At 50.9% G+C, this 26,878-nt stretch overlaps 1 protein-coding gene across 4 annotated transcripts in view; it reads right to left on the bottom strand.

Moving 5' to 3' along the window:
• Positions 1-26,878, bottom strand: part of ARID1B (AT-rich interaction domain 1B) — a 429,020-nt gene that overhangs the window by 43,055 nt on the left and 359,087 nt on the right. For 2 of the 4 annotated variants that reach the window (XM_066248340.1, XM_066248338.1), the window contains exons 8-9: positions 22,821-23,148; positions 18,149-18,277 (exon numbers count right to left, since the gene is read on the bottom strand). In XM_066248340.1, coding sequence (XP_066104437.1) covers positions 18,149-18,277; positions 22,821-23,148 — 457 coding nt within the window. The remainder of the gene's footprint in view (positions 1-18,148; positions 18,278-22,820; positions 23,149-26,878) is intronic. The other 2 variants (XM_066248342.1, XM_066248339.1) reach the window with 1 other exon arrangement.

Here is a 26,878-nt window from a genome sequence, read left to right as displayed (position 1 = left end):
CAAAGTGGCAAAGGGTATTCTTTCACCTGAAGGAAACAAACGTCATGCAATGTCATTTCTCTAACTGTGGGTAATGGGGGGAAGGGAGAATTTTAACAGCAAGGTGGTTTAATTCTTTCAGGAAAATTACAGCGAAGAAAGATGATGGTGATGTGACGAAATCTTTAAAAGACTCCACACTGTAGTCAAGCTTCTCTTTATAAAGTAACTTTAATAATCTTTTCAAAGGTTTGGCCACTAATATTTACTCTTAGGAGTAAAGCTAACAGGAAAGGTAAAAATCCTGTTTGCTCGTCTGTTCCAAATTAATTATGATTACCACCCCTCCACCTCCATTAAACTGTCATTTGTGGGCTCTTAATATATAATAGTAAAAACATTTTATTTATTTATTTTTTCTTTTTTTTTTAAAAACTTTATTTATTTATTCATTTTAGAGAGGAGAGAGAGAGAGAAAGAGAGAGAGAGAGAGAAGGGAGGAGCAGAAAGCATCAACTCCCATATGTGCCTTGACCAAGCAAGCCCAGGGTTTTGAACCAGCGACCTCAGAGTTCCAGGTCGAAGCTTTATCCACTGCGCCACCACAGGTCAGGCAGTAAAAACATTTTAAAGAGAGCCTTTAAAAGATTAATGTAGTCATTAATAAAAAACATACTCTTCTTTTAGTGTAGCTATTTTCAGTGGATTCAACTTTCTGGCTTATACAAAAAGTTCAAACATGGCTTGTTTGAAAATTCAAAGTATCAAAGGTTTGAGTGGTTTTTTTTTTCCTTTTAAATATTATTTAAACCATTTAGGAAAATTCTGTACAAACTAACACTTGGGAAGAACATTCTAGAAGGCTGAAAGACTAATGGTGTGAGTGTGGCTCTGGGTACCTGAGAGGTAGCTCAGCCGGGAATGCTCAGCGTGCTGAGGTCCTGCGTGGAATAATGGCAGCCTACTGCATCAGTGTTGTAATGCCCACTGCAGTTCATTAGGCATGGACCCGAGGTCACCCGATGGCTTCTGATTAACTTTTGGTTGGCCCATACCTATACATACATTGCCCAGCAGCTATAAACACCTTCCTGTACGGCTAGCGTCTTAATGTCAGCCTGTCAACAGTTGGCATTAACTCAAATATCCTAGGGTCCTCTGAGGTGTTTTAATTCAAACAAAAGATGATTTAGCACTCAGGTAACTTTTGGAAGAGGACAAGTGGCACCTGTTGGGGGCAGTTCTCTCAACTTCCTAATAGGTAATTCACAGAGAGCCATCCTTCACTTATGAACAGGTTGTGTTTCCTGGAGACTGCTTGTAACTCACTGACTGCTTCCAAACCCCAGCCAACTCTGAGCCATTCTTCAAGACCCAGATCAGGGCCACCTCCTCTATGAAGCCCATCCTGATTCTGCCCCAGAGGCTCTGCCTCCTGTGGACCCTGTGCCTTTTAACAGCAGCCTGCACTTTCTTTTCTATATTGAAACAATTTCTTTACATTCCTGGCTCGGCTTTTCTAATGTGTATACTTTCTGAGAGGTGGTTCCGAGCACAAGACAGCTACTAAAACACGATGTGATGAATGAACTGATAGGGAACATTTTATCACTGTAAATCGGAGTCATGAAGAATGGCCACCTTTTCAAGCTTCTTCCAAATTCAGCTTCATACATAATGTAACTAACATGCTTGTGGAACAGACGGGTCCTTAAGCACACGTTTGTAACTACGGTGGAAATGAGAATCCGAAAATAAAATCCGCTGGCAGATGGAAAAGTAAAGAGAACTCAAAGGCCCATGGAACCCTGATCTACAGTTTACCCCCCAGGCTGCACAGCCCACCTTCAGTCACAAGATGACGAACGCATGCGTTACAGAGGTCTTTAAAAAATACCCTTAACACAGCAAAAAGATTACAGATTCAAAAGTCCATGTTGGATGCCAGTAGTCACAATGGTCCTCAGGTAAACCATGCGTACAGATTTTCGGGGTCTGGTTAAAGAGCCAGGGTCTTGACTAGCCATTCTTTCCACTGCCACTGGGGCCCGGGAACAAGTCACTCTGGCTCTCTGGGCCTCAGATTTCACACACATGGAGGGACTGACAATGATTTTAATGTTGATACTATATATAAAATCTATACTATATAAAGGACTTACAAATATACCTGGCATGATTTCTAGGCACTATACACATTTAATTTGTTAAATTCCTGGAGGAATGTGGGTAGAATGATGCTCACATACAAAGAAAGGATCAGAGAGGTGAAATAACTTGGCTAAAGACACCCAGCTCATAAGCGACAGAAACAAAACCCCCTGCTTGCTGTCCGTGCAGCGTCCCACACTTCCTGCTCTGAGAACCTCTGACCCTGCTAACCCTGATGGCACGCAGCCGCTGACCAGAGAACTTTCCACTCGTCTACCGGGCTCATCCGCAGCGGGAGAAAGCTGACAGCTGGAATGGTGTCTTCTCTGGGCCGCCTGGAGGGCACCATTGCGCAAGGTGGACAGAGGGAGAGGTGCTGGGGGTAAACAAAACGGCTCCCGCACACCAGCCTCCAGGAAGGAGCTGATCCTGTGCGCCGGGCCTCTGGGGTCCCAGAGGATAGCAGGCAGGGAACGAGTGCTCCCGGGGACGCAGGGCATGTATGGCCCTGAGCACAGCATCCGGTTGTCCAGCTACCTGGGGGAGAGGGCCAGGCTCTCAGCACCGCAGATGGAATCCTATTCCTTGTTGCTTCGGAAACCACTGCCAAGACTAGTGGTGATTTTGAACTAGCAAGAGAGGCCTAATCCTAAAAGAAGAGCTTCCAAGGCATTCTGCTGAACTTGGGAAATTGAGACAATTCGTTTTGTGGCAGGGGACGGATGATGGCCGCTGCTGGGACCAAGCCGGGTGCGCCCACTCATCACGGCGTGGTCAGCGAAGAGGCTTTCTGTGGCTCGCAAACAAAAGGCTTATCTGGTCAGGCTGACCACGTGCCTGGGACCACAGTGACCTTGGAGGCTGGGCTCTCTCCAGAGGCAGCACGCGTCGCTGCCAGGCCCCCTTCTGACCACAGCACCGGTCGGGGTGCCCCAGTGGAGTCGGGTGTGAAGAAGTCAATCGCCAGGCATCTTCTTTTTGCGAAAGGAAACAGGAGCAGGCAAAGATACAAACTGACAGGACGGAAACACGTTCACTGTAAATGTTTCACCGTAAACCCTGCCAAAAAGTAAGAGGTGCCTGCAAGAGCAACGTGCCCTGATCTTGACCCCTGGGTTTGTGAACCACTGGGCTATGGTTTCTATGGGTCTAGTGGACAGAGAGAGTTTTTGTTACAAATTACTGCTGTCTTGATACCATAGATCCCTACCCTGCAATGGTGTGGCCATGAATGCCCAATAGCATCCCAGGAGGGAACGTGATCAACGGTGCAAAGTAACACTTTGTTGCCACTGTGAGGCTGAGGCAGCTTCTGGATTGGGCCCCGTGGAAATGATTAGGCAGTGCTCAGAAACCAGTGGGCTGACCGGCCGTGCTCTCGGGGCCAGGTTTACATGCAGGTCGGCGCCATGCCCTCTACCCTGGAGACGTCGTGGGCAGAGGGCTTCTCATTTAAACACACTGACCCACAGAATAACCAGAGGAACTGTACTGAAATCAGTCTTCGGTTGGGGCAAGAGACAAGGGTTTAAGATCTGCCATTCAGTGACAAAAACAGGTTATTTAATGAGAGACCCCAGACGGGGACCCGGAAATGCGTTTCCCTAAAGCGTCCCTCGTCCTGCGTCTCAGCCTGCACACCCACACAAGTAATTCCACAGGTTCGCCTCTAGTCACTTCGGAGATTTCTCCAACAGTATACATTCATCTGCCAACCAAGGGCTAACGGGAAGAAACAGAGGCAAACAGCAATTTTAACGTGCCCACTGCCAAGGGGTCGGTCCACTCTGAAGGCGGAAGGTGGAACATGGCTTCCCACCCTAGTTTGAATCTGGCACTTAAAAAACATTACATGAAACCTATCTAAATAGCCTCCTATTTTTAAGTCACCTACCAAAAAGTAAGAGGTGCCCGCAAGAGCAACGTGCCCTAGCCTTGACCCCTGGGTTAAGGTTAAGTAAAATTAAAAATAGAACAGTCTGTACATGATTTTGGTGTGTTAGCAATCATCACCATTTTTTGTCAACAGTGACAGAGAAGTGTGAAATATGTATCTTGAAAATGAATGGATTTCTGATACAGACCTTTGGAGAAGAGCAGGACAGACAGAAGGAATGCTTTGGAAACAGACACTCTGTGCATGAAGCCACTTTACTTAAACCCAGGGGCAAAGACCTGTGGAGAGAAGCTCCCCTCTGGAGTGTCCTAGCGCACCTGCAGAAAAGACCACTCCCATCATATCCAAGATGGACAGGAGGCGTGGCTGCGGGATCAGGAGACGTGCCCGACTGCCAAACAGACGCGCCTGTCTCTTCGCGGACTCTCACTGCAGACGCAGTCTGAGCTCTGACGCCAGAAAGATGGCCGACTGACGGGATAAATCAGGCTAACCCTGGAATTTGGGCGCTCTTTTCCTTAAGCCCAACAGTTATCAGAACCAGGAACTTGAAACCGTGAAAAGCCGAATTCCAGTCCTTCCTCCTTGGAGAGCTCCAATCGTCTATATAACAACCCACAGGATGCCCGGTTTTAGATGTTTTATAAACACAAACTGCTTTCACGTATGTGTCCAGCACTGCTGGGAAAACAGATTTTCAGCCTAAGTTACTCCGTGATGCTTCCAAGGACAACTTCAGATGACATTATTTTAATCTAATATCTGAAAAGGGAAAAACACTTGCTATGTCTCCAAAACAACACAACGACAACAGGAAAGAACAGTGTCCAAGCCCTCGCCCGTTCCTGGTGTGGCTGCTCCATCGCACGCCTGGAAACACGCCTGGAAACCGCATTAGCGGTTCTGGTGGTGAAACCGTATTCCAGTCCCGGCCAGCGTGCTCTGGCTGGGAACCCATCCTCTGAGAGCGAGCGCCTTTCTACCACTGAGCCAAAGACAAAGAGCGAACAGTAGTGCCACTGACTTATAACTTGTGAGTCCTGTAAGAAGACACAGCCACTTGCTATTAGTGCTGCGCCCCCTTCACTCAGGGAGACAAGCTAGAAATAACTAAATCAATTGGAAACATGTTCTACTGAGTCAACAGTCTCAATCACTTGTTCAAGACGGGTGATTTTAGATAGATGGGGGGAGCACAGTTGTCACCACAAACAGACACACAAACAAACAAAGTCACATGACCCGAGCAGGGAGGATGTGGACAGAGCGGAGGCGCAGGTGCGAGGGGGGGTGCCCCGCCTGCACCCCGCAGATGAGACCTGACATCCAGGTGGGGTCACTCACGGGGAGACAGGAGAGCCCTCCGCTTCCAGGAGGGAACAGCCGGCAGACAGAGTGAGGCAGACGAGTAAGAAAGGAGAGCAGAGAGGGAGGGGAGGGCCACATCACGCAAGCCTTTTGGTTCTGCAAAGTTTTGTCCATATCCTAAGAGCGATGGGAGTGGGAGGGGACTCGGGGTTTGCACACAGGAGAAATGGCATGAAAAGGTGTATTTCAAAGGCACCGTTTGGTCTCTGACTGTGGAAGGGAGGACGTGCTGGAGGCAAGAAGAAGGAACGTCGGGCTAACCCGCTGTGGCTGGAGCCATAGTCCCAGTAAGAGATGGCAGTGCCGTGGAGCCCGGCATGGGAGCAAGGAAGGGGGTCAGCGGGACCTGGAGGTCACCGGACCGGACCGGACTCGGGAGGAATGAGAGGCTGTCAGGAGGAAAGGCCCACCACTGCGTCCCCACAGCACCCTGCTTGCACAGGAGGACAGGTAACGGGCCATCACCAACGGGCAACACTGTGGAGACCATGAGCTTGGCTTTCAGCTCCCAGAAGGCAATACTGCAGACAGCTGGAAACTCAAGTCTGGGAAGCAGCGTGGAGTCCTGCATTCGGCTTCCCGCCTGTGCAGGAGAGCCTGGGGCAATACTTTGTGAGTCCTTCTCTAAGATTTTCCCGTGTGGACACGATCTCTTTTCAGGACAGCCTGTTCTCCCAGAGAAAGCTGGTGTGTGCACACTGCCAGCAACCAAGCTACAGCAACAAGTCCTCATTTTCTATAAATTAGGAGCTCCCCTAATTGATACTGGATACATTTAAGTTTTACTCTTTTCCTTTAAGAATGGGCAAAGAGGAATGGTATTCTTTAACAGCTCTGTGAAGGAGACCCTTTTGATAAATGGACAGTGGCACCTCTGTTTGCATATTCTTGGCCACACTGTCCTCAGTGGGTGTGTGACGATCACGCTCCAGAGTAGAGCGTCTCCTGGCCCGTCTTTGCCACGGCTATCTGGGGTGGCGGTGCCCACAGGGCTCTCCGCGTCTGGAGCATCTCTCGGGGTTGTCTCCACCTTCTCCAGAGAGCTGCCTCCTGCTGGAGCGGACCCCACCAAGCACCGCAGGGCGCTGTGGGCTCCGCCCGAGCGGCCTACAGCCTGTGGTGCAGACACATACTGCTTTTTCTTACAGACTTCTCAGAGGTCTTACCTGTTCTCAGTTCTGCTAAAATGGCACCTGTTGTACAACTTTGGGACCCGGCACCTCCTTTCGGCTCAGTGCAGGGGACTGGTGAGTCCCCTGAGCAGCTGACTGATCGCCACCTCCCCACGCATGGCGACCAGGAGCACCTACGGAGGGTCCCCAGGCGCGAGGCTGCCCTGTCAGGGTGGGAAGAGCATGCCAACGCTGTCCAGGGCTTGTATTTTGGTGACTGATAACCAAGAATGTTCTCTTCGTCTCAAAGGGGATGTTGGTTTGTCACGCCCAACTGTTCTGTTATTATAAACTGTTTACTGACAATCAGACAAAAATGAACTCGAAGTCTCCCCTTTGAATATGCTTCAGTTTTTGATGTCATCACACTCCTGGGATGCCCAGCACTCTGGCTGCCTTGAGTCCAGGGTGTGGATAAAAGCCAAAGGGGGCGGAATGGGTCCCCAAATGTGTCTTTCCTTGCCACACGTGACCCCGGAACTCTGTGGGCTCTGGTGCACACAGTTTCCCACTGGCCTGTGACCGATGAAATGGCACAGTTTCTTGGTCTGGTCAAAATGGCATCGTGGTCCCCCGGGGGAGAAAAATTAGTTGTCACTGATGTCCTCCACAGAACGAAAAAAGGGCCCCTTTCTAACTGGCTTAAAGATTTTTACTTAGAAAAGTTTATCTTGAGATCATAATGCCATGAGATAAAGCTCTCCAGTAATTTACAAAGCGGGCTGTTCCGTTTCAGCGACAGGAGTACCCACTGTTTCCACCAGGATGTCCCCTCGGGGTACAAGCGATAATGGACAGTGACCCGACAAGAGAGCGTTCTCCTTTGGGGTGCAGGCACCTCACACACGGGAGCCCACAAGACTGACAACCACAGACGAGCCACGCGGCAGCCAGTGCTGTGCTGATCCAAGGGACGTGTAGGAGTGAGATATATAATTACGAACGCACAGCCCTCGAAGCATTCACAGACCTCCTGTGCCTTTAACGGACCTGTCTGCTGGCTGAGAAAAGAAAACACAATGTGGGTCCTGAGATCTCTATCGGATGTGCTTTGTCACAGCAGTGTTTTGTAAACCCTCTGACAAAGGATGCACTTATCCAGGGTTGTGGTATCAGGAAATAGAATAATATAGTCATTGCTAACTTAAAAAAAAAATCTCCTAAAATTCTGACAGATTTCCTGAATGAAATGCGGCCTATAGCTGCCAAGTTAGTTTAAGCACAAAGACTATTTAAAATTGGGTAAAAATGTCACAGGGAAGGCCTGAAGGCTCCGTGGCCTCGCAGTGGCAGGAGGGCGGAGGCCAGCGAGGTTACACCTGGTGACAGCCCTCAGTCAGAGGCAGCCCAGCCTCAGTTCACTGGTAAAGCCAGGAATGCAGCCTCTTGTCTGGAGCTGTGCGCTGTTCGGTCTGGTTTCAGCTCTGTGATGGAAGTAAGCTTCAAAATAAGAATGAAGGTCCAGGGGAAGAGGAGCCTTAGGAGTCACTGCCCGCGCTAAGAGGTCCCATGAGCAGTTCGAGGATGCAGCCCTGAGCTGTGATGGCCGCATGGTCACCCACAACGCTTCCCCACCCCCAAGTGGGAGACGAAGACGGATCACAGCCTTTTCACCACGTACTGAGGGCTCCCGCGGCCCTCAGCCCGCAACACGCGCGGTCGTCAGATTTCAGGCGGAGAACAGTGAACCCGTCCAGGGCAGCCTGAGTGCGTGTGGGCTGGTGACCAGGCCAGGCTGCTCCCGAGAGAGGGGCTTCCAGCCCTTCGGCCCTCGGCAGCTGCACCCCCGGGGCCGGCTGGGCCTTGCTGCTGACTGTCCCGGGGGTGGGCGGACTATAATGCGGAATCTGGCCGTGACAGTCCCAGCTGGTACTGTGGGAGGACGTGGGGGTGTGGGGGCAGGGCTGGTAGCAGGGCCTGAGGTCGGATGTGAAGACAAGTGGCCTGGACAGCCAACAGGGCACACCCTCCCCTGCAGACTCCGGGTTAACAAGTGACCCCACCCAATCACGAGTGCTGTGGTCACCTGGACGGGACGGACAGCACCCACTGGTGGGCGCAGACAGTGGAAATGAAGGAGGCCGGTCTAGGGAAGGTGGGAACTTAGGACACTTCAGGTTACACGGGGGACGCTGATGTCTGCAGCAGCTGCTGAAAGGCAGAGCGTGAGAGGGACTTCGGGAGACTGCCCGGAGTCAAGAGAGCGCGGAGGCCTGAGTCACAGCGTCAGGTCAGGTCCGCGCAAACGAGAGTCCCCCCTAACTCATCCAGCGTCCCTGGCTCTAGTCCAGCATTTCCCGCATTCAACGCCCATGAGAAAACGGTATGAACAACGAGGTGTCCGAGCTGGTGGCCCCTCCCCCAGGTCTCCCATTAGCACTCCTCAGGCGGGGAACTCCAGGACGCCCCCCGGGGATTTACAGAAACCCGGCCGGGGTGAGGTGTGTGCCGATGTCCACCTCTCCCTGGGCAATAACCAGGCACACGGGGAGCGTCCCAGACTCTAGTTTGCTGTACATTTCATCCTCTGATCAATGTTTTACTAGTTTTTGATTTGAAAACCAATGAATGGACTATATGGCTGCCATAATTGTTCTGTAACTCTGAAAGATTTGACTGAAATCATAATCTTAAAATACCAATACAATAATATTCATCCAAATTCTAAATTTTGAAGAGAAAAAGAGATAAAAAATAAAGCACAGTATTTAGATGATCGTGCAAAGTTTATATTTATTTAACTGCAGAAATAAAAATAGTATTTAAGCTTCTGAAGTCTTTTTATCTTTTAATAACATGACTTTCAAATCATAGGTATTATTTTAAAACCTGTCCAAAATCCAAAGGGCTAAATTCTTATTTAATACAAATCACTTGCAGCCCCTGCCCTGGACCCCAGGCTAGCGGGGGCTGACGCAGAGTGCCCCGCCCTCCTGAGGACGGAGAGCAGCCCCTGCCCTGGAGGGAGGGTTTCCACACCAGCAGCGCCCGGCCCAGCAGCAGGAGGACTGTGTCCTGCTGGCTGCAGAGCAACCAATGCAGGAAAAGTGCCTTGCTGGCGAAGAGCAGGCGGAGAAACGAATTCTAGGGTAAACACACTTCACTGAAGAAGGGTTGCGGGTGGTTTGTGTGTGTGAGGTGCACATGAGACACAGGCCTAAGGGCTATGTACCCAAAGGACAGACCAACCCACTGGGGTTGGTAAGTGCACCCGGTTTCCCAAGGAGGGGGAGACCACAGCTCGATCTCTTAGGAAACATCCAGCTACTTCAACATCAGAACAGCTGGGTTGCTACCGATAAGCTACCTAATGGCTAAGACTCCATGTAATTTCTTCCCCCTGTTAAAGAATGGCTAAGATTCAAAAATAGTGTCAATTAAGATCCCTAATCTCCTATTTTATTAAAGAAATATATTTAAAAATTAGTTTCAGTTATCCTAGTTTTTGGTATGGTGTAAAGTATTAAAATGTAGGTCTCCAGGCTTATGCTTGTGACATTCAGTATAAAAGGAATACTTTTCAAATCGTTTTTAAAACTCAGAAGTCTAAGAGTTTTCCTTTCTGAGATGTTTAGTTAGTCCAGTAGGGAACCTTTCAGGGGCAGCAAGGGGACGATAGACATTGTATCGTGTAGGTGTCTGCATTTATCCGGGCAAAAAGGTCAACTTCTGTCTCTATCCTTGTATGACCCAGAGCCACACTCCAGTCACCAGCACGGATGCAAAATGCTAAAGCACTACTAACGGGCCGTTGAAGGATGAAAAGGACAGACGTTCAACCCATTTGTGTGCCTTCAAGTACTGCTCGTCACCGTCACCGTCACTGTCACCGTGCAGGGAGCCGGGCTCCCAGAAACAAACTGCCTGCGCTGCGCTGCCCGTCCAGGTGGGACGTGCAGGATTTCCTTCCTGGTGAAATGAGGGCTGAGCCAATGAAAAAGCAATCCAGACCTCAAAGGAAGAAGCGGGGTCTCCACCCAGACACAGGGTAATAGCTTCTAATGCTAGACTTGCTTTCAGATATGAGAGAGAACTAAAACAAAGAGACTATTGTTATTTTTTTTAAGGGAAAAGCTACAGAGGCTGCACTGAGAAGAAGAAAGAGCAGAAAGACCAGGACACGCTGGGTCTGCTCCGCCTGCCTGTGACTGACTGGTCCCGAGGTCACCGCGACAGAGCTCTTAGTCTCCCCGACCACAAAACCCACGGGACAGATGGAATGGCATCTGAAATCCTCCCAGCTCTCAATCCTATCATTCTAGAACTGAAACTCTACATTTCTTGAAACCTATTCTTATAAAATGTTATCTTCAAGATCTGTGCCAGATCACTGATAGAAACCATCTCAAAAGACCAAATACTTGACTGAAGTTGATAGAGAGGAGGTGCTGGGGGGCAGGGTGGATTTCTGAGAGTCAGAATCGACCCCGGCCCGTAGATCCAGGACCTGCCAGGCCGTCTTTAAGTTCACTGAAGCCATGCGTCATCCTTGGAGCTCATTTCCAAGGGCAGAAGCTGGATAACCGAAATGTCCAAAGCCACAAATCAGGGGTATTCGGCAGAGACGTCAACTGTTGGACTCTATCAGGTGTCACCAAGAATGGATGAGAAACACATTAAATGACCAAGGGAAATTTATGGTACGTGTGTGTGTGTGCTTTAAGCATAAAGGTCACTGATAAAAAATTCAGTCATCCAAGCAGTGTTGCAGACTTGCTGTAGCCTGGGGTTTGTGGCAATGCTTTTTATTTTTTTTTAAAGATTAAAAAAAATTGATTTTAAGGAAGTGGGGTTAGCGAGAAGTATCAATTCATAGTTGCTTCACTTGAGTTGTTCATTGCTTGCTTGTTGTATATGCCTTGACCGGGCAAGCCCATGGTTTCGAACCAGTGACCTCAGTGCTCCAGGTCAACGCTTGATCCACCACATCACCGCACCATGGACAGAGTCACGACGCTGCTTTAAGAAGCAGAAGCCAAACTTCTGGCTTTTTTTGTGAACTTCTGGCTGACTGTGGCTCTCCTTTGCTCAGGCCCTATCTCAGCATTTTCCCCACATGATGCTTACATATTAACAGCCATCAGAACTGGATTGAAGATGAAAGTCATTTGCCATCAATCCCTGAACCAACATTTTAATAAGATCAATCACCATTTCCAACACCTTCTTTCTCATTATGTCAAAAGGCTATTACACTGAGATCCAAGATGGCAACAGAGTAGGTAGAAGCTAATAACTTCACCTCCTCCCAGGACCAAACTGAAATTGCAACTAAATTATAGAACAATCATTCCGAATAACCGACTGCAGACGAGCTGAGGAGAAGTCTTATGACCTAGGATTTACAGAAGCCACAGCAAGACTGGTAGGAAGACTGGAGGCACACAAAGGGCTGGCCCCACTCGCACAAGCAGCAGCTGAGGTACTGAAGAGATTGCGAAGTGTCCGCCTAAGAAGTGTGAGATCTAAACCACAAGCTGGGCTCCCTAGCCCAGAGCACCAGAGCCAGGAAGGGACAGCCACACAATGTCGGACTGTGAAAAGCAGTGGGATTTCTGTCTGCCAGGAAGAATCCGGAATCAGCTAGACACAGGCACACTATTAATGGGCCAATGCATAACACTGTATTTGTAGCCACTCACCCTGGGCTCCAGCAGAGGGAGCGTGGAGCAGATTAGAGTCACGTGATAAGAGTCTGGGGTTTGTGGCTCTGGGCAGAGAGCTGAAGGGACAGCTGCCAGGACCCCTGTGCTGACTCATTCTCCTGCATGGCAAACGCCATCTTTCTTAGGTGGGGCACCCCCCCCCCACACACACACACAGCATTAGACAGGCGGAAAACAACAGCCCACACTCTGGATCCCTCCCACTCCACCCTGTGGAGCCTGTTGCCTTGGCCAGGGTGTACAGGTCTGGGCGGACTCAGGAGTGTTAGTGACTGAGTTGTTGTGTGGCTTTGGGTTATTGGTCATCCCCCACTTTCCTGTGAAACTAACCGGTGCTTCCCTGTCACCGGAGATCCACCAGACTCATCCTTTGGCCTCCGGGTCTAGAGTCTCCAATTGCCTGACTCCTAGTGGCTCTGCCCTGCTGAGGGTGGGGCAGAACCTGGGACAGACTCAGTGGTATGGCTCTAGAATGGGGGTCACACGCCTCCCACTTTCCCCAAGCCTAACAGTACCCACCATGATGGGAGATCCACCAGCCCCACCCTGCTGAGGCAAATTCCATTCGTGTGCTCACAGCTATGCAGCAGCTGAGCCCCACAGCCAGCCAGCCTGGGGGCCAACCCTACGCGTACATGGGCCAATAGTGATGAAGACTCAGTTACAACAGGAGGGCCCATAACACAAACAAGGACATTCCTGGAGCACCCAGCTCCAGTGATCAGGGAGACAGACTGTACCACTGAGTCCCACTGGTCACCTACTACCTAAGTTCACACCATGAAGACTGGGAGTCATGGCAGATCAATCTAACACATAGAAACAAACACAAAGAGGCAGCCAAAACGGGGAGAAAGAAAAACAGGTCCAAATGAAAGAACAGGAGAAATGACCAGAAAATGAGTTAAATGAAATAGAGGCAAGAAATCTGTCAATACGGAGTTCAATGTAATGATTATAAGAATGTTCAACAACATGAAAAAGGATACAGAAACTATAAAAAAGAAATTGATGAATACAATATCTGAAATGAAGAATATGCTGGAAGGAATAAATAGTAGGTTGATGAAGGAGAAGACTGAATCAGTGATTTGGAAGACAAGGTAGGAAAAAACACCCAATCAGGCCCTGGCCGGTTGGCTCAGCGGTAGAGCGTCGGCCTAGCGTGCGGAGGACCTGGGTTTGATTCCCGGCCAGGGCACACAGGAGAAGCGCCCATTTGCTTCTCCACCCCTCCACGGCGCGCTTTCCTCTCTGTCTCTCTCTTCCCCTCCCGCAGCCAAGGCTCCATTGGAGCAAAGATGGCCCGGGCGCTGGGGATGGCTCTGTGGCCTCTGCCTCAGGCGTTGGAGTGGCTCTGGTCGCAACATGGCGACGCCCAGGATGGGCAGAGCATCGCCCCCTGGTGGGCAGAGCCTGCCCCTGGTGGGCGTGCCAGGTGGATCCCGGTCGGGCACATGCGGGAGTCTGTCTGACTGTCTCTCCCTGTTTCCAGCTTCAGAAAAATGAAAAAAAAACAAACACCCAATCAGAGCAGAAAAGAAAAAGGAGTAAAAAATGAGAATAGTTAAGGAACCTTTGGGACAACGTGAAGTAGAACAACATCTGCATCATAGGGTACCAGAAGAAGAGAGCAAGGGATCAAGAACCTATCTGAAGAAACAATGACTGAAAAGTTCCCTAACCTTCTGAAGAAGAAAGGCACAAAAGGTCCAGGAAGCACAGAGAGTTCTAAACAAGATGAATACAAAGAGACCCACATCAAGACACATTATAATTAAAATGGCAAATGTTAAAGACAGAGAGAGAATCTTAAAAGCTGCAAGAGAAAGACAGTTAGTTACCTGCAGGGGAGCTCCCATAAGGACTGTCAGCTAATTTCTCAACACAAACATTTCAGGCCAGAAGACACTGGCAGGAAATATTCAAAGTGATGAAAGGCAAGGACTCACAACCAAGTGACTACTTTACCCGCCAAGGCTATGATTTAAAATTGAAAGAGAAAAAAAGAGCTTCCCAGACAAGAAAATGCTAAAGAAGTTTGTTACCACCAAATCAGTATTAGAAGAATTGTTAAAGAGCTTGCTTTAAAAAGAAAAAGAACATATTCTCCGGTACATGTGATAAGAGGTTAATATCCAAAATTGATAAAGAACTTATACAACTCAACACCAAAAAAATAAAATCCATTTAAAAAATGGGCAAAGGACCTGAATAGACACTTCTCCAAACAGGACATACAGATGGCCAAGAGACATATGAAAAGATGCTCAACGCCACTAATCATCAGGGAAATGCAAGTTAAAACCACAGTGAGATATCACCTCACACCTGTCAGGATGGCTACCATCAATAAATTAACAGACAACAAGTGCTGGCGAGGGTGTGGAGAAAAGGGAACCCTCCTGCACTGCTGGTGGGAGTGCAGACTGGTGCAGCCACTGTGGAAAGCAGTATGGAGATTCCTCAAAAAATTAAAAATAGAACTAACTTATGACCCAGCGATCCTACTCTGGGAGTATATCCTAAGAATCCACCAAACACTAATTCAAAAGAATACATGCATTTCCAGGCCCACTGTAGCGAGATTTACAATAGCCAAGATTTTTTTTTTTTTTTGTATTTTTTCTGAAGCTGGAAACGGGGAGAGACAGTCAGACAGACTCCCGCATGTGCCCGACCGGGATCCACCCAGCACGCCCACCAGGGGTGATGCTCTGCCCACCAGGGGGTGATGCTCTGTCCCTGCGGGGGGTCGCTCTGCCACGACCAGAGCCACTCTAGCGCCTGGGGCAGAGGCCAAGGAGCCATCCCCAGCGCCCGGGCCATCTTTGCTCCAATGGAGCCTTGGCTGCGGGAGGGGAAGAGAGAGACAGAGAGGAAGGAGAGGGTGGGGGTGGAGAAGCAAATGGGCGCTTCTCCTATGTGCCCTGGCCGGGAATCGAACCCGGGTCCCCCGCACGCCAGGCCGACGCTCTACCGCTGAGCCAACCGGCCAGGGCCAATAGCCAAGATTTGTAAGCAGCACAAATGTCCAGTAGATGAGTGAAAACATTTACACAACAGAATACTACTCAGCCGTAAAAAAAGAAGGAAATCTTACCTTTTGCAACATAATGGACGAACCTAGAGAGTGTTATGCTAAGTGAAATAAGCCAGAGAAAGACAAGTACCATGTGATTTCACTTATATGTGGAAGGTAGTGAACAAAATGAGCTAACAAGCAAAATAAAGACAGACTCACAGACAGAGAGCAGGCTGACAGCTGTGGGGGGGGCTGGAGAGCTGGGGGAGGTTCAGGGATTGTGCAAAAAAAGAAACAAAAACAAAAAGAAAAAACCCCACAACAGGTTTTAAGTTAAGTGACTGTCAGAACGGAGCACTGTGACTCTGGAATGTAAGCAATCGTTTTATTTCTAAAACAAAGTCACATTCACTCTTTTGAATAAAAAAATGATAAACTAAGAAAACAAATAAAAAATATCACTTAAGTTGAAATGATTTAAAACTGAACACAGCAATGCATTTTCTGAGTAAAAGTCTATATATATGTGGAGAGAGGGAGAGAGGTATCAACTCGTTCCACTTAGTTGTGCCACTGACTGCTTCTCATATGTGACTGGGGCTCGAACTGGCGACCTCGGAGTCGAGCTGGCCCCTGGGATCAAGTCCGTGCCCTCAGCGCCCTGAGACCATGCCTTAGCCTCAGTGCCACTTTTCTCTCGATGGCCTCATATCCACCCCGCTGAGAAAGCCTGAGGCATCCCTGCCCACGACCCCACATTTCTACAGGGAGCTCTTTTTCTCTAGCTGCACACGCACGGACACACACACACACACACACACACACCTCTCACTCACTGCCTTCGTCATTATTTTGACTTTCTCAGATTCCTGCCTAGGAGCCAGTCCCTTCTGGTTTCCGACCTGAGAAAGAAGTCATTATAACACACTGTGAACACCTCTTCCTCTCCAGAAGAGAGCTGACACTTAGTGGCCTGGCCTTTAAACTGCCCGCCTAATTTTGGCGTGACGGCTATCGGTGGTGAAGAAACAGAAAGAAAAACAAAGCGAAAACACGAGTCTGCGGCAGTGAGCTGTTGAGTAAAGCAAAAGTGTGTGAAAAATCAAATTTCTCAGCGCACAGCACTCAAACACGTGCCATGCATGTCTCCTCACATTCAAGCTCCTGCTTAGAAAAGGGTGCACTCTAGGTTATGTGTATTGCAAAGTACAAAAGAAGGAAGATTTAAAACAGAAACAAAACTTGCTTTTCTTTCTCTTTTAGAAAGAATACTGTAGACATGAAAGAGAAAACAGCAGAGCCTCCCGGGGTGCGGCTGCCGAGACTAGCCTTCGCCAAGTGCATCGTAAGACCCACACGGGCCCGACCAGCCTCCTCCCCGTTCGTGAATTAACGGGGCACTGTATTCCAGGGGAGCGCCCCGGATGCCGCCCATTGGTCTGCCCATGCTGGTAGGCTAACGTGGATTCTCTGCCCCAGTGGAGGAGACGTGACTCTGATGCATGCCATGTAAATTCATTTCACACAGCTGCTTAGTGCGGCTTGGCGAGGCACAGCCCAACCAGCTTTGTGGCCTAGATCGGACTCCCGAGGTGGGAAGGGACAGGTCCTACCGCTGGTGGCAGCTGCTTCCCTCTCCCCGCTGCTGTCTGCCTACCGACCCACGCAGTGACCTTGATGATGCCACGAGGAAAAGGAGGAGAAGACAATTTCCCCAAAATGATTAGGTTCACCTAATTCCCTATTTGTTATTGCACTTTTAGAATTATATGTCAGAATTCTCTATTTGTTCAGAACCATGTTTATAGGATTTAAAACTCTCAACAGCAAAATAACCATTTGCTCTTGCTGTCTAAATAAATGTAACTGAATATAAAACTACTAAAAAGGTCTCTGTACCATGCATTTGTAACTAGTGAAAGCACGTCTCATAAATTCAGTCTTTAAGCAAAGCTAGTTGACTGTTCCCTGTTTGAACCCCAAATGTGGTATGTTTCTACAAAAACTACTGAATGTGATTCAATCTACAAAGGATAATCATATTGTTACTCTATGAACATGATATCAATTATAATACTTCTGCTTAGTAAATGACTCATTGATAATATTCTTTAAGAGCACTAACCTAAGATGGTGACAGTCTGCTATTATACGGTTTTGTAGCAGAAAGGAAGAGAGACACTTTTTGTTGCTGTATGTAATTCCTGTGTAATTGATAATAATATGGCAACACCGTGTGTAGAGAAGGGAAATTCTGAGTTGGATTATTTGGTTGTATCTTCCTGGTGACTTTCAATAGCCTAACGCTCTTCGGGAGAAGGAAACACAGACGCTTGTTCGGTGATGGTGTAACGAGACCCCGCACAGCCCCGTGGTAACCGAAGGCATGTCTCCTGCAGTGAGTCTCTGGCTGAGTGAGGTCACTGCTCTCTGAATTCAGGGGTGTGTGTAGGAGCAGGTCGTTGTAGTGGCAGGAATGACAAGAACAGCGTCAGGATAACAAAACACGAGTACCCAGACAGCACACGACAGCAATGGGGCAACGACACCAGAGCGGGTGATTTCGTTACTTTCACACAGACAAAACTTTTGTTCCTCTCAGGCACGAAGGAGAGAAGCCATGCCGAGCGAAAGCCATGCGGGACAGATCTGGGGGACGGCATGCAGGCTGCCACCAAACCGCCACCGTGCCACTAATGAAAACAAAACAGAACTACACAAACCAAAAACCCGAAACAAACAAAAATAAACAGGAAGACAAGCCCCCTCTGAGATGGACCTCCTTTCGCTGTCTCGTTTTGGGCGTTACTTTCACAGCCAGATGGCACGTTCATTAACGGTTTTAAAAAATGCCCAGGTCCCCAGCGAGTCAGGGTCTGTTGCTACCTACCCGTACTGGTCAGGCTGGTGCATCATGGGAGCCTGAGAGTTGCCATAGGTGGGGTGCTGGGAAGAAAACAGGGGGCGTCCGCCAGCCCCAGACTGGCTGGGATAAGCAGGCGACCTAACGTATGGCGGCCTAAAGCAGAACAGAAGAACAACTTCTTTGGATTTGTTCTGTAGACACGCCTGACACCCTGTCCACCTGTCCCCTCCACGCATAAGTGCAGAGGGTCGCAGAGCGTGACCTAACGCTCTGTGCTATGTGGCTGCCCGCAGTGGAACACGGTACATTCCTTAGAATGGGGGTTGGGGGGACAGTGCAAGGAGAGAGCAGAGCGAGGGTCTCAGATCTAATCTCAGTTCACAGCTCTGAAGGGTGGCTCTGACTTTGGTCAAAGCCAAAAATGATCGAGTTTGAGCTCCAATGGGCAGCACATGAAAGCAAGGCTTTGGAATGGTCTCTTGATTACAAACAGAAAATGAAAATGCATGGATGTATCCTGATACATTACTTCACCTAAAACGATATGAAAACTGATTCAGAAAGGAAGCATAGCGAGAATTTAATCAACATCTCTATGGTAATCTTCTTCCCAGACCACTGTCCAAGGATTCACGCAAATTCAATCAAGTACTTTCCACTTAAATAGAAAATAATATGTGCTTTATGAGGTGCAACAACAGACAATTCATTTAAACCTAAATTAGAACATGAAAACTTCAGCCGGACCAGCCAAGCCAGACCTCACACAGAGGTTCATGGACACGTTCCCCGAGGACTGAAGGCTCAGTGTGGCGGTGCCCTGCTGGGTTCAGAAGATGCCCTGGGATGCGGATGAGAGAGATGGAGATGTGGGAGAGAGAGGTGGAGATGCGGGAGAGAGGTGGAGATGGGAGAGAGAGGTGGAGATGCGGGAGAGAGAGGTGGAGATGGGAGAGAGAGGTGGAGATGCGGGAGAGAGGTGGAGATGCGGGAGAGAGAGGTGGAGATGCGGGAGAGAGAGGTGGAGATGCGGGAGAGAGGTGGAGATGCGGGAGAGAGAGGTGGAGATGCGGGAGAGAGAGGTGGAGATGCGGGAGAGAGGTGGAGATGCGGGGGGAGAGAGGTGGAGATGCGGGAGAGAGAGGTGGAGATGCGGGAGAGAGGTGGAGATGCGGGAGAGAGGTGGAGATGCGGGAGAGAGAGGTGGAGATGCGGGAGAGAGAGGTGGAGATGCGGGAGAGAGAGGTGGAGATGCGGGAGAGAGAGGTGGAGATGGGAGAGAGAGGTGGAGATGCGGGAGAGAGGTGGAGATGCGGGAGAGAGAGGTGGAGATGCAGGAGAGAGGTGGAGATGCGGGAGAGAGGTGGAGATGTGGGAGAGAGGTGGAGATGCGGGGGGAGAGAGGTGGAGATGCGGGAGAGAGAGGTGGAGATGCGGGAGAGAGAGGTGGAGATGCGGGAGAGAGGTGGAGATGCGGGGGGGGGAGAGAGGTGGAGATGCGGGGGGGGAGAGGTGGAGATGCGGGAGAGAGGTGGAGATGCGGGAGAGAGGTGGAGATGCGGGAGAGAGAGGTGGAGATGCGGGAGAGAGAGGTGGAGATGCGGGAGAGAGAGGTGGAGATGCGGGAGAGAGAGGTGGAGATGCGAGAGAGAGGTGGAGATGCGGGAGAGAGGTGGAGATGTGGGAGAGAGAGGTGGAGATGTGGGAGAGAGAGGTGGAGATGTGGGAGAGAGGTGGAGATGCGGGAGAGAGGTGGAGATGCGGGAGAGAGGTGGAGATGCGGGAGAGAGGTGGAGATGCGGGAGAGAGAGGTGGAGATGCGGGAGAGAGAGGTGGAGATGCGGGAGAGAGAGGTGGAGATGCGGGGGGGGGAGAGAGGTGGAGATGCGGGGGGGGAGAGGTGGAGATGGGAGAGAGAGAGGTGGAGATGCGGGGGGGGGAGAGAGGTGGAGATGCGGGAGAGAGAGGTGGAGATGCGGGAGAGAGGTGGAGATGCGGGAGAGAGGTGGAGATGCGGGAGAGAGAGGTGGAGATGCGGGAGAGAGAGGTGGAGATGCGGGAGAGAGAGGTGGAGATGCGAGAGAGAGGTGGAGATGCGGGAGAGAGGTGGAGATGTGGGAGAGAGAGGTGGAGATGTGGGAGAGAGAGGTGGAGATGTGGGAGAGAGGTGGAGATGTGGGAGAGAGGTGGAGATGCGGGGGGGGAGAGAGGTGGAGATGTGGGAGAGAGGTGGAGATGTGGGAGAGAGGTGGAGATGTGGGAGAGAGAGGTGGAGATGTGGGAGAGAGGTGGAGATGCGGGGGGGGGAGAGAGGTGGAGATGTGGGAGAGAGAGGTGGAGATGCGGGAGAGAGGTGGAGATGCGGGAGAGAGGTGGAGATGTGGGGGGGAGAGAGGTGGAGATGCGGGAGAGAGAGGTGGAGATGCGGGAGAGAGAGGTGGAGATGCGGGAGAGAGAGGTGGAGATGCGGGAGAGAGGTGGAAATGTGGGAGAGAGGTGGAGATGCGGGGGGGGAGAGAGGTGGAGATGCGGGAGAGAGGTGGAGATGCGGGAGAGAGGTGGAGATGTGGGGGGGAGAGAGGTGGAGATGCGGGAGAGAGAGGTGGAGATGCGGGGGGGGAGAGAGGTGGAGATGCGGGAGAGAGAGGTGGAGATGCGGGAGAGAGGTGGAGATGCGGGGGGGAGAGAGGTGGAGATGCGGGAGAGAGAGGTGGAGATGCGGGAGAGAGAGGTGGAGATGCGGGAGAGAGGTGGAAATGTGGGAGAGAGGTGGAGATGCGGGGGGGAGAGAGGTGGAGATGCGGGAGAGAGGTGGAGATGCGGGAGAGAGGTGGAGATGTGGGAGAGAGGTGGAGATGCGGGAGAGAGAGGTGGAGATGCGGGAGAGAGGTGGAGATGCGGGAGAGAGGTGGAAATGTGGGAGAGAGGTGGAGATGCGGGGGGGGGAGAGAGGTGGAGATGCGGGAGAGAGGTGGAGATGCGGGAGAGAGGTGGAGATGTGGGAGAGAGGTGGAGATGCGGGAGAGAGAGGTGGAGATGCGGGGGGGGAGAGAGGTGGAGATGCGGGAGAGAGAGGTGGAGATGCGGGAGAGAGGTGGAGATGCGGGGGGGGAGAGAGGTGGAGATGCGGGAGAGAGGTGGAGATGTGGGAGAGAGAGATGGAGATGTGGGAGAGAGGTGGAGATGTGGGGGGGGGAGAGAGGTGGAGATGCGGGAGAGAGGTGGAGATGTGGGAGAGAGGTGGAGATGCGGGGGGGGAGAGAGGTGGAGATGCGGGAGAGAGGTGGAGATGCGGGAGAGAGGTGGAGATGCGGGGGGGGGAGAGAGGTGGAGATGCGGGAGAGAGAGATGGAGATGTGGGAGAGAGGTGGAGATGTGGGAGAGAGGTGGAGATGCGGGGGGGGGAGAGAGGTGGAGATGCGGGAGAGAGGTGGAGATGCGGGAGAGAGGTGGAGATGCGGGAGAGAGGTGGAGATGCGGGGGGGGAGAGAGGTGGAGATGCGGGAGAGAGGTGGAGATGTGGGAGAGAGAGATGGAGATGTGGGAGAGAGGTGGAGATGTGGGGGGGGAGAGAGGTGGAGATGCGGGAGAGAGGTGGAGATGTGGGAGAGAGGTGGAGATGCGGGGGGGGAGAGAGGTGGAGATGCGGGAGAGAGGTGGAGATGTGGGAGAGAGAGATGGAGATGTGGGAGAGAGAGATGGAGATGTGGGAGAGAGATGGAGAGATGGGAAAAGAGAGAATGACTGATTGTCACTTTGATACCTCAGGGGAACTTTTTTATTATCTGGAGGAAACAGTGTGACTAGAGGGGTCCCCAATAGCAGCTTCAGAGGAAAAGTAACAAAGGGGCGCGTGCACACACACACACTTTAATTTCCCGTTGGAAAAAAATCAGAATCTTTTCTCTTTTTTTTTGGATAACCCATTTTCATCTATATCTTTCAATTTGTTTTGTTTTAAAATGAATTTGAACATATGCTAACATGAAACATATTTACATGCGCTTCTTTGAAAACATTTACTGTGGCCTCATAATTTTTAAATTTAGTATCTTCTTTTTATATGGGTCAGGTATTTAAGAACTAATTAAAAATCAGTATTAAAAACAAATCATACAAGAGAAAGCTTTCCTGGATCAACCTGAACTTTCTGAAATCTTATCTTTGCTTTATTAACTACATTTTGGTTGGACAGATAGAGAGGTAGGCCCAGAAAAATAAAACACAGACTGCGAAGTATATAAATCTCACACATATACATCGAGACAAACACACACAATAATACACATGTGTGTAGACAATGTTTCTATTTCATAAAAATTGTTATGGTGGGGTAATAGAAGGGGAGGTTCTTTTCAATGATTGAGATCTTAACTAATTTAGAGGTTGTAGGACTTCCTGCCCAAACCTTGCTGTTTTACAGGGAACCCCACAGATGCCCAGGAGCCCACGGGCTCCGGGGTGCTGAACCAATGACTATTCACAGCCATTTCAAATGTCGCCCGCCACGGCCCTGCCCACCACTCAGATGCCTTCATCCATGTCTCCGAGAACTGGTCCGTCATGTACTTTTCTGAGCTTTACAGCCAAGCCAAGTGACAGTCCCTGCCCTCCCGGGTGACCCGGAACAGCGCGCCCGGGCTCAGCACGTGCTCACACGTCCACACAGACCGCCCGCCCCGCCCTGACGGCATACCTGCTTTGTGCTGAGTTTGCAGCGGCCTGCATCACTGCGGCAGCCGCCTCCTGTGCCTTACGGTTCACAGTCGGCATCGGCGGCCCCATGCCAGGCCCTGCCTGCTGAGACATGCCAGGAGAACTGGGGGTCATGCTGCTCATGTTTCCAGGAAACGGTCTGTTCTGCATCCCAGCTGATGGCATTCGTCCCAGGGGCATAGCACCACATGGCTGGCCCGGCCCTGGTCCGTGCATCTGGTTGTTGGCATTGATGCCCACGCCAGGCCCAGGGCCACTGTAGCTTGCACTGGGCACCCCACTATACGTTGGGGGTCTGGAGTAGTTACCTAAAATAAACAAAAAGTAAACACAAATTAAGGCCTTTTACTTACTATCTGGACTGGTGAGAACATTCACTGGAAACACTTTTTGCCCAACAGCGTGATCATACAGAGTATCAGTCGTTATTCCTACTGACCCTCCCCGGTCGGCCCTGGGGAGGCCGGCAGCCTCACACACTCTCTCCCTGCACGTTCCAAAGGCAGAGAGCCACACAGAACACTGCGGCCTGGGGGGAAACCCGGCCAGTCATTCACACTCCACGGACAGGCGAGGGATGCCAGCACCGAGCGCTGCTTCAGCTCCCTGACCCTCCCATCCCCACACCCACCCGAATCCCCGCCCCAGTCCCACTCCGACGCACGCCCCCCACCCTCAAGGGCCATGACAGAGGGTTCAGAACCACGGCAGGCATGTGACACCAAACGTGCAGATGTCAGACGTGGCCTCTGAAGGACCAGGGGGGTGTCAGCGGAAACTGGACATCGGCCTAGCGCTGGAGGCTGTCCTCGGTGTGGGGACACTTGCTTCTCCTTCTTCCTGAGCGCCAGATCAAGTGGCTGGTCTGTGCTTGTGCCGTGTCTTACGGAATGCGGTTTCCAGCCCTGGCAGACACCACTGTGAGAGGTGGCGCTGGGGGCGGCCAGCCCTGAGGTGGGCGCTGCACCCACCCTGCCCACACCAGGACACGTGCTCTTGGGGGAAAATGGCAGCTGTCATGGCCTAGACTATTTAAACGGTTTTGCTTTCTCTCTTCTTCTTTGCCTTTTATTTTGATTGACTGTACAACATGAAATTCAAGTAAATTAAAGGCATACCTGATGCCACTCCAGCAGTAATAACTACGGTTCTGTGCTGTGCACGAGACCCTGGGGTGAGTGCTTGCATCAACGGTTTCCTTCAATTCTTTGATAACCGTATGAAATGCAGATACGACCAGGAGTCCATTTACAAATGAAAAAAACCATCAGCTAATAGCTTAGGATTCAAGTTCAAGCAAGCTGACTCTGGAACCCATGCGATTAACAAATGAAATATGCTGCTTTCCAATAAATGTTGACATAAAATCCACGTAGAAAACACAAGTGTTGGTAGAACAAGGACTCGGGTTTCTCAATCAGTCCTCACTACTTTCTAGAAGAATCTCCTCACACAACCTAACTGTTCTAGGCACAGAGAAAACAGAGTTAACTACAATCTGATTCCTGCACTCAAGCAGCTCACAATTCTAAGTGTGTGTGCATGCGTGCAGGTGTGTACACGAGGCAGAGCACAGGGTAAGGCGAGAACAATCACAAAAGCAGAACAAGACAATGCACTGAGAGAGCGAGAGAGCTGAGAGTCTGCCAGGCGGGGGGGCGGGTCTTCCGTGGCAGTGCCGGTCGTGAGCTGCCTTGAATGGGGCACTGCTGGGCGCCCCCCGGGGCCCGCGGCCCGGGGTCCAGGTGGGGCCGGTGCTGGGATCTAGGAGCACTGGAGCTGGGGAAGTCTCTGCACTTACTGGCTGTGTGACCTCAGGTGAGTGGGTCTAATTGTTTCCTTCTCTGTAAAACAAAGACAATCCTCTCTAATGTTGACTACTGGAAGAGTCGTCGGGGGGAGGCGATGTAACACATGGTAGGGCTTTACTGTTGGGTGGAGAGCAGGGCAGAGTGGGGAGCGAGCACGGATGCAGGAGGCCAGGACAGCGGCCCGGAGAGCAGACACACTCAAGGCGAAGTCACCGATGAGGAGGGGAGCGGCCACATCGCAGGGCCTGTGCCCCGGGATCCCAGGCTTGGGGTTCACTCTGGGGATGAGGCGCTTCTCCAGGCTTTCCGGCAGAAATGGGGTCTGATTAGTAGCAGCAATAAAACTACACTTGATGTTCACTGCGTGCTAAGCTCAGATTCAAAGTTCTCTGCATTAACCTATGTAATCCTTCCATCAAGCCTGAGAATCCCTATCACTATAGCCTTCGTTCTAGAGATGAGGACCCCGGGGCACAGGAATCCTGGGGTGCAGCCAGGCAGGCTGTGCGTGCGGATCAGAGCCCAGGCACGCAGCTCCGTGCAGCCTGCTCACAAGCCTAAGGAAAAACACACGGAAGTAGCAGTCTCCACACAATCATAATGAACCCGGGCGTGCTGAGGTCCACACAGCGGAAGCTGCAGCCCCCACAGGTGTGCAAGGAGCTCATACACGTTTCCACACTGACTGGCTGCTTGCTCTGTTAGCTACTCCACGTGCACTTTTACTTGCTTGGCCGTGAAGTGTACCGCTCACTGTAGCTGGTGTGAAGCTCACGGGCCACGCAGACCACGGGCCAGCACACTTGTAAAGGGCTGGACAGGCTTTGCGGGCCCGTCGGTCTCTGCCACGACCAAGCTTCCACTGTCGCTCCGACGCGGCCAGGGGGATACATACACACACAGGACTGCCCGAGTTCCAATAAAGCTTTATTTACAAACACAGGTGGCAGACAAACGTGGGCCCTAATCTGTGGCCGCTGATGTTGGGACAAGCTAATCAAGTGCTCCGCCTGCAGAGCAAGTGACCTGTGGAAGCCAGCAGCTTCTGACACTGACCTCCTCTGGGAGGCTAAACAAAGGCGGGGAGGGATCAGAGCAAAGCACTGGCCCTGTGAGAGAGGCGAGGGGAAGTCAGAGGGAACAGGAGGAAGCGCAGGACAGCGCTGCCGCTGTCGTCAACGACCTCTGTGGCCCCCAAGGTGCACGCGAGTCAGGCTCTGATGGCCAGCTCCTCAGACGTACCTGCCTTTATATGAGGAAACTCTACCCTGCCTTTGTGGAAACAAACTTACACTGTTTCAAGTAAGAAGTAGAAACGTATCATTGACAAATTTTAACACTCTTTATAAAAAGTTCTTAAGTTGCTTCTGAATCTGCCATCCCGCGGGGACCACACAGAAGGTCCGATTTCCCGTCACACCATCTCGGCGGAAGGGCACCTTCTGCTCACGCTGGTGGAGAGGGACACAGAGCGGGGGCCAGGTCAGGTGGCTTCGTCCTGCCTCATGCCCCCCCAGTCCTCAGCGCACCAGCAGTCGGAACTCCCCCTGTGAGCAGAAGGAAGACTTCTCCCCGCTCCTGACCTCATCTGCCCAGACTACACATTGCTGGATGACATCAGTGAACTCGAGTGCTCCTTTCTGGCTCTTGTTTTATTAAAAATAAATAAACTCGTTCACAGTTTGAATGCAAATGAAATTGATTCACATATTTCAGCTATTCCTCTGTAGCTAGTTCTACCTCCCCCAACGCTCGCTTGGTGACTCATCTGGTAAGAAACTTTACGCAGTGAAAACATATGCACCCTCTGCTTTCAGAGGACATGAAGTACCACTATCATCTTGTTTTAGAAAACAAGCATTTAGACATGGTGACCGAGGTGACGCCCACAATGCAGTTGCACTAGAGAAGGAGGTTCCGGATTTTGCTGAATTCTGCTCAGATGCGGGGTAGAACTCTGCCTACAGCTGGACTGAGAAACGGTGCCATTCTGGCTGCTCGCACCTGGGTTTAACTGACAGGCAGGGGCTGTATTTCAGTGAACACAGGAAGAAAGACTGCGATGCCCAGCCACCCCGGGGCTTGCTCCCGGCCTGCCCATCCATGTTTTGTGCTCAACAGAGAAGAGCTGTGTTTCTAGACCTTGCACAACTCAGCAGCTGGACTCCATCCCAGGGCAGGCACTGGGCATTAGAGCACACCCACCGTGCACACCCACATGCACACG

The sequence above is a fragment of the Saccopteryx bilineata genome, chromosome 12 (genome assembly GCF_036850765.1).
Source record: "Saccopteryx bilineata isolate mSacBil1 chromosome 12, mSacBil1_pri_phased_curated, whole genome shotgun sequence".
In the NCBI taxonomy this organism is placed as follows: Eukaryota; Metazoa; Chordata; class Mammalia; order Chiroptera; family Emballonuridae; genus Saccopteryx; species Saccopteryx bilineata.
This window is presented reverse-complemented; position numbering and strand designations above follow the sequence as displayed.